This window comes from Epinephelus lanceolatus, chromosome 19 (genome assembly GCF_041903045.1).
Source record: "Epinephelus lanceolatus isolate andai-2023 chromosome 19, ASM4190304v1, whole genome shotgun sequence".
Classification (NCBI taxonomy): domain Eukaryota; kingdom Metazoa; phylum Chordata; class Actinopteri; order Perciformes; family Serranidae; genus Epinephelus; species Epinephelus lanceolatus.
The window spans coordinates 5,100,743-5,108,805 of record NC_135752.1 but is presented as its reverse complement, the minus strand read 5'-3'; the positions used below and the strand labels follow the sequence as shown (position 1 = coordinate 5,108,805).

Genomic DNA, 8,063 nt, shown 5'->3' with positions numbered 1-8,063 from the left:
AACAGTGTTTTACAGGTTTAAGGGGTGATTTACGAGCACAATCTTACTGATCATCATTTGAAAAGCTCAACATCTCTCTAGTTATGCTCTCAAATCTTTGACACCACAAACAACTAATCTGAGACAACTAAGATTTGTACCCACATTCATTGTAAACTCTGACTTATCCATCTCACTGTTAACAAACAGAAAAACATTTAAAACCTTAATTCTTACTGTGTAATATGCATTTCCCCAAGCAGTTTTTGTTTTGTTGGGTCATATTATTTTTCAGTGATTTTATTATTTCATTATGCTGTTAATACAAAAATTGTCAATAAAGATTTAAGTGAGAAAAAAAAACCCAAACTCAAGTCTTTCTTAATCTGCAATATAATAGTCTAGTCTAATTATCAAGACCTATTTTTTAGCTTGTCTTGTTTTGGTCATGGAAAAAAGGCTGTTGACGAAAAATGTATGTCATTTTTCCTTTATCAAATTAACACTGTTTCACCTTTAAATGACTAATAAGGCATCCCTTCTTGGTGAATGTAATGCTGTAACAGCTATCCCATTGTTACAACCATACCTGGTCACTCCAACATTTTGGCAGTTTAGCAAATTTGAAATCAGTATTATGAGTTGTTTGCTATGTCATAATTATGACACACTGAGTATATAAATATTTTTATCCTAACCACTCCTAATTTCTTGCCTTCAAGCCCATTGCTCGTCATTCTGTAAATAGAGGACTGGATGTGTGATTTGATTTTAGGCACCATTTCCTCATTATTGATATTCCTGTTTAAAATATGTGCGGGTGAGCTTGATGCAGCTGAATGAGTGTGTCCTGGCCTGGGTGAGAACTCCAGTCTCGACAGTCACAGTGTAAATCGTGTCTCTTTAACTGAGGTATTCTCAGGACGGGGAGGGGGGGTGGATGGGTTCATCGGGTTCATGTAGTATTGGACACCTCCTCCCATTTCAGGTTGGCTGCTTCCCTGGTTCCCTCGGTAAAAGGGGTAGCTGTGAGGCAAGTAGGTGATGGAAAATGGCATGGAAGTTTGCAGTGGAAACGGCTAAATAGTCGAGCTTGACCTTTTTTCGGGACACAGAAACTCGATCAGCTGGTGACTCCAAACTAGCTGCCATTTTCAGGTCATTCGAGGCATCTCGCTCTAACTTGTTTGTAGCCAGCTGAATGAATAAGCCTGCTTTATTCGTCTATTAGTCGCCCACTGGGATGGGGGAATCGCTTTGTCCTGTGCTGTCTAGTGGTGGAATATAAATCATGATGGCTGATGGATGTTGCAGAGGGATGGAAAGAGGCAGGGGTAAGATTGCATCAGATTCTTTACCAAGACCCACATATCCTCAGCAATATGTCCAGACCGGTTCACAGCAGCAGGGCAATGACATCCAGGAGTTAGCCTCAAAACGCGTCGACATCCAGAAGAAACGCTTCTATCTGGATGTCAAGCAGAGTGTTCGCGGACGCTTCCTCAAAATAGCAGAGGTATGGATCGGAAGAGGCCGTCATGATAACATCAGGAAGAGCAAGCTGACGCTGTCTATGTCGATGGCCCCCGCTCTCCGCTACTGCCTGGGAGACTTCATAGATTATTATGCCCGTATCGGACTGCGGGGGGGCCTCGCGCCTCCGCAGCTCGAGGAGCACAGCAACAACGGCCAGGGCCGCGCGCACGACTCCCGCAGGAGAACGCAGGAGCAGCACGCGGCGCTGTCTCCAACCGGCTCGGCGGTGTCCGACGACCATGCCCACCGCGTCCTCAAGAGCGAATTCATCGAGAGAGACAACAGAAAGTATTTCCTGGACCTGAAAGAGAATCAGAGAGGTCGCTTCCTCCGCATACGACAGACTGTCAGCAAAGGACACGGCACAATGGGCTACTACGGCCAGGGCATCGAGCAGACCATCGTGCTGCCAGCGCAGGGGCTCATCGAGTTCAGAGACGCACTGTCACAGCTGATTGAAGACTACGGCGACGAGGAGAGCGACGACCGCGGCCGAACGGGATCCAGGAATCACGACAACAATCCCGAGCTTCCAGAGGCTGCGTCTTTTCGGGTGGACAACAAGAGGTTTTACTTTGACGTCGGGTCTAACCGGTATGGTGTCTTTTTAAAAATAAGTGAGGTTCGGCAGCCGTATAGAAACACCATCACAGTTCCCCTAAAAGCCTGGGCTAGATTTGGAGAAAATTTCATCAGGTACGAAGAAGAGATGAGACGAATTTTCTCCTGTCACAAAGAGAAGAGGATAGACACACGGCAGGACAGCGAGGAGCAGGAGGACTGACCTTGGCAGTAGGCTGTGTCTGTGCATTTGCATGTATTCTAGGGACTCAGTTAATGAAATATCCAGACATGACAGTAACCTTAAACAACCCTCTATGCTACTGTATGTGTCCCTACGATAGCCTACTACAGGATGCAGTGTCCCACCTTAACTTTTTGGCTCATCTACCAAGGGCTGGTGAAGTACAAATTGTAACCTGCCAAGAAGTCATTCATTCATAGCCCAATGCCTATGTCTGTTTCAGTGAAATATGTCAACTATTCATTTTCCAGTCTCTTCATTTCTCAGTGCTATTTAATGCACTTTAGTTACTTAGCCAGAGGCAGCCCAAGACTATTTGGGACCCTGAGCAGAACTGTATATTTCCCCTACCCCTCCCCTTTAAAATGAAGGAGTGTGCTGTAAATTACAGCACTGTTTAGTTATAAGGGACTTTTCTTTACTTATCAGAGAAAGGGGTTGGCTGGGGCATGACTTCAGGTTTTTTTTTTTTTTTCACCCTTTCCTAAAGCTACAAAGATTTTTCCTTGAGGCTCTGTAAGTGACTTGGGGAAAATGCATGACCCCTCCTCCACCATAAATTCATTACTAGATATTTAAAACTTACCATTTGATGTTTGAAAGTTAAAAGTTAAAATCCTGGAATTGGGGGAAAAAAAACTCAGTTTTTTTCACTTTTGTTGTTTATGCTAGGTAGTTCATGCAGTCAGTTTATTTTTGGCCAAATTTTAAATGATATAGAATAAAGTCATTTTGATGAAATATCTCTATATTAAGTTCAGATTTGGTAATATGTCACACATGATGTAAATCATGAAAATTTGAAAATTTAAGGATAATTTCTGTTTTTACAGTTTCTGGCTATGATACATGGTGTAATTTTGGCAATTTTTAAAAAAAGAAAACATGCACTTTTTTTTAAAAAGGTCTGTATTTTAAAAGAAATACAAAACAAATTTACATACAAATTTGTATGCCCCTCCCCTAAGCCACAATCATAAACATAAATCCCTTTCCAGTGCTTAAAAAATATTTAACATGCCTCCCACTTTTTGCACCACCCCTCCCACTTCATAAGTAATGAACAGTCCCTAAGTGTTGATAGAATGTGGTACCTGCTATACCACTTTAATATTTAGCCCCAAAGCATATTGATAATCAGTTTTATGGCGTGCAAGTGGGCAGGAAAAACTGTACCACAACTGATCACTGAGAGACAAAAAATGTAACTTATATAAAATGAATTAACTTAAAATGTGTTCATTATATATTGTGCAAAAACATAGAACATTTTAGTAATTACGTTTACATTTAAATTGCAACTATATTAAAAAAACAAACAAACAGAGGACCTCACATGTGGAAGTTGGATGTTTGGGGGGCCCCCCTGCTGGCCATTAAGCCCCAAGCAGGAACTTGCTGTTTGTGCAACACACAGTGGCTGTATCGACTGGTGCAGGCTTACATAGAAAATAATAGACACTGGTGTGTGTTGCCCTTCAGTGGACTCCAGCTACCGCTGTTTCCTATACTGGGAGTTTAACATTAGATAGTTGCCACATTTTGAATAATACTGCAGGACGTGCGCACACACAGACACAGACGCGCACACACACACACACACACACACACATGCAGTAGATGTCAGCATGTAGAGATTAGGCTTTCACCTCAACAATAACTCTGTGGCAAAATGAATGCAGGGTTCCACATTCATTTCAATGACCCAACTTTTCCTGCAGTGCAGTGCAAATTGAGTGTGTGCAAGTGACCAAACCAGGTGGAACACCTTGCAGTGTGTAAGATGTAGCAATGTGCCAATTTGCTGCTTACCTCGATGGCATCGAGACAAGGGGAGAAATGAAAGTGGCATAGAGTCCAGCCTCAGAGGAGAACCAGGACAGACAGTGCTGTGTATGGTGGGCTGGTTTTTGATAAACCTTCACACTGTGACAACACAATAACACAGCCCCTTGCGCTGTTCTGCTGTAGAGCTATTGTGAGTGAGAAAGCACCAAACAGTTTACGATGCTTAACAAAGCTTGCAAAGGAGACAAAAATGAATCAAAAGATTTATGAGTTAGTGCAATACATCTCCTTTCTGAAACTATCCAACACTGGCACTTAGTCCACAAACATGTTACCGTGTTTGTCATATTTGTGTTTCCCTGAGCTGAGTCACATTCAGATACTAATTTTTGATCTTTTACTTGCTTTGAACAAACACTTGAAAAATAATTGACTTGTGACATGTGCTGCCAGAATAGTTCACTGTCTGAATATATATTTGAAATATGTCTCTTCTCACCAACCAAAAACAACCCGGTCTTGTTCCGAAGTCGTCAGATACTGCCGCTTGGTCATTGATTTCTGCATCACGCACAAATGAAAAACAGACATCCTTTCGTGGCAATATGATATGCTGTTGGGAGGCATCAGTTGATAACGCCATCGGATGGCGTTAGTTTGAAACGCCACCGGACTACAACATAATTTAAGGACCTGGAAGGTCCCTTAAAGGGCAGATAGGACGGGTGTTAGATGGGTCAAACAGCACCGGACTTTCATCCAGAAGGCCGGTGTTTGCTTCCCCTATGAATGTTGAGCCAAACCATGACGTTTTTATTAAACCTAACCACATGCATTTGTTGCACAATGAAATAAACGTAAATGTGTGGTGTTTTACCATAGAGTTCTCAATGGGCCGAAAAGATTACAACCTGAACCTGGCCGACCCATTTGAGTTAAAGCCTGAACCTGGCCCATCCAAGATCATCATATAAAATACTGAGCACGACCCCACAAAAAGCTGTAGATGGCTTCTAACACCACAGCGGCTGTGTGGTAACGGAAGCCACATACATCTCCATCTGAAGATGGACCAGCTCAATAGTTCACTGACTCTCCACAGTCAGTAAGTTTACATGACATTAGAGAAAATAAATTTATTGTGTTTGTTCGACTAAAACCAGACTTTTAAAATAAACGTAAACATGTTAGTATGACTGAAATTGTACTAAATCGTATTTCTCAAAGTCAGACTAACACAACCAGATAATGCGATTGGGAGTGGAATTACTCCTGCATGTATACAGTCAATCAGACCCAAACTGGCCTTGGCACTCTGTGCATGCTCCACAGTTTGCGCCCTGAGCTTTGACCTGGAAGTCGAGTAGCATTAAATGCGTAACAGGAGAAGAAGCTGGTAACAACTTGGAGAAATCTGCATCCAGAGCTGTGCATTTTTTGACAGAGGAGGAGACACAGTTCATGCTGTATCAGCTGAAAGAAGCTTGATTGTTTGGTGTGTGGCGTAATTGGTTGACTGAAAAATGTGCAATACTAACAAGCTGAAAGGGGGCATATCGCCATCTATTGTAATAGAGTCAGACATACTTCAGTCCATAAACTGATTCCCCTCCCATGCTTGTATATTGGGACAAGGACTGTAGTCTAATTAAATGGCCTAATCCAGCTATAACCGTTGCTCCACCAAACTGTGCATGTAAATTTACTGACTGTATTCCTCTGTTAGAGAAGCTCCCTGCTCCAGCTGGGAGAAAGGACAAAGAGCCCAGCATGGAGCCTTGCTGCCCCCTCTCTTCTTTCTGCCTGCAGAACAAGTACTGCGAAAGAAATGGGAGATGATATCAATCAGTCACTCAATATATAATATTTGTTGGATTTACATTTTAAATAAATAATTACTAAATAAGTTAAGCACAGAGGGCTCACAGGTTTCATTTATTTATTATTTAAAAAATAAAAAAGGCTGGAGCCCTACTTGGCTAAGCCGCTCAGTACTAATTTTCAGCTCTAACCCTGTCCGATCCATCAGATTTTTGGGGACCCGTCGGGCTCGGGTTGAGACTGAGAACTCTATTTTATTGTTGTTGAACATTTATCTTTAAAAAGACTGTAAAAGTAGCAAGTACATTTCCTGTGAAAATAGAAGTGTATTTTAAAAACACACAATGCATGTTACAGGTGTAAATTGACACAGCATCCCAGAACATCAACAACAGACGCACCCAGGATACCTAGCGCGTAATATATAGACATGAAAGTCCACTGACCAAGCGGCGATGTGTGACAAGCTGGGAGTGAGAATGTGTTGCCAAAAACCCCGTTCAGGCAGGTAAAAGCAAACAGACAGCGACTGCTGTCTGTAAACACTTATGTAGATCTCATTATTCTTAAGGAAAAATGTGTTGCTGTTGTTGTTACATTATTTATACTCTATGGCAATTATAGCCCAACAGCTCACATTTACACACTTTAGTTTTTCTGAAGGAAAGGTATTTTACATGTGTTCTGCTGAACGCTCAAGATCATATGCAGCTTGTCTTCAGTGGCTACATGGCGACATTTGGCAGAGCTCACAGTGCAATACACAATCATGAAAGACCTGAGGCATAAATGATGTCCCAGGTTGCAGTAATGCCAGTATAGACAGCTAGACTGTTAGATGGAAGTGTATGTGTTCTCTCCAGTGAATTTCAGACAGAAACATGCAGCTGAAACACAGCCATCACTGACAGACAAACAAGAAGCAGACCTAAACTGGCTCTGCACTGGCACTTGGAGGAACAGGGTTCCATCTTTCCATTTGTGCACCATTCTTTGCCACTTTGAAACAATTATTAATTTCTTCCCCCATACCAGTTGTGAACAGTTCACCAAAGAGGAACTTCCTTCTCAGATGTTTTTGGCAGCACGAGGAGGTAGTATCTTCAGTGAAAAAAAAAGAAGAAGAAAAGAAATAGAACAAAGTCTGAAGAAATATATTTTTTCTGCTTTTTTTATCCTATCCTTTTATCCTATATGCCTTTTTTTATCATGTCATGAGCCCTGAGATTTATCTTGCCACCCTGTGGGGTCCGACCCCAAGGTTCTGAACCACTGATGTAGACAGTCCCAGTGCCAGTTGTATAGTGATGCCTTTAAAACTCTTATGGATACTTGAAACATTGAGAATTATGATTTATATTATTTAACTTCATGCCCCTTACAATACTAGTCACTGATAATATTTGAAATGAGGCATCAAAATGAGTTCTTTCCAAAATCTACTGCTTCATATGTAGGAAAAATAATTGATTTGATTTTGGAATATGTGGTGCTATGGAAATGTCTTCATACATTTTCTTTTTGTCATATAAAGTTGTTGATGTTAGATCTAGGACAGCTGAGATCTACAGCTCTCTGATGACATAAAGGTGAAGGTAGAAAGCGGACAGCTCAGTGCTCATCGACACACTGGGTATAAAGATGAATGGTAGCATAGAAAGGGCTCAACACAACATCCTGCCTTTAAACCATACCAATGTGCTCATTTCTGCAGAACCTTGTATTTTAGTTTTCCCTACTATCTACTGATAAGGAAATGGCAAAGCTGTCTTAAAGTGTCCATGTCTTACCTGTGTTTTCTTTTTGGCTGTGTGTCTCTAATAATCCATGAAGTGCTGCTTCTCCATTAGAGCTTGAATGGCAGTTTGCTGTACATTGAGCGCTGTGTATTGTGTATGTGACCTGCACAAAAAAAGAGCTGCTCACTAGTGACAAAGAGTCCGATTCAGACTTTGACTTTGACACAACATATGACTACAGTTACTGCAACTACAGTCTGTAAGGTCAGACACTGTGCCAACTAAAATCAAGACCTTACAACTTTTTTTTCTGATGTAAAAATTCCTCACTGAGGAAACACTGGGAATGGATTTACCTGAACTAATCCAGACTCACATGGCTAACTCAATATAAT

General features: G+C 41.5%; 1 protein-coding gene across 1 annotated transcript; it reads left to right on the top strand.

The window, feature by feature from the left end:
* The first annotated feature begins 912 nt into the window (after positions 1–912).
* On the top strand, positions 913–3,279 carry purg (purine-rich element binding protein G). Its single transcript, XM_033646282.2, has one exon. The coding sequence runs from the start codon at positions 1,271–1,273 to the stop codon at positions 2,297–2,299; it is 1,029 nt and encodes a 342-aa protein (XP_033502173.1). The 5' UTR covers positions 913–1,270; the 3' UTR covers positions 2,300–3,279.
* The last annotated feature ends 4,784 nt before the right edge of the window (positions 3,280–8,063 follow it).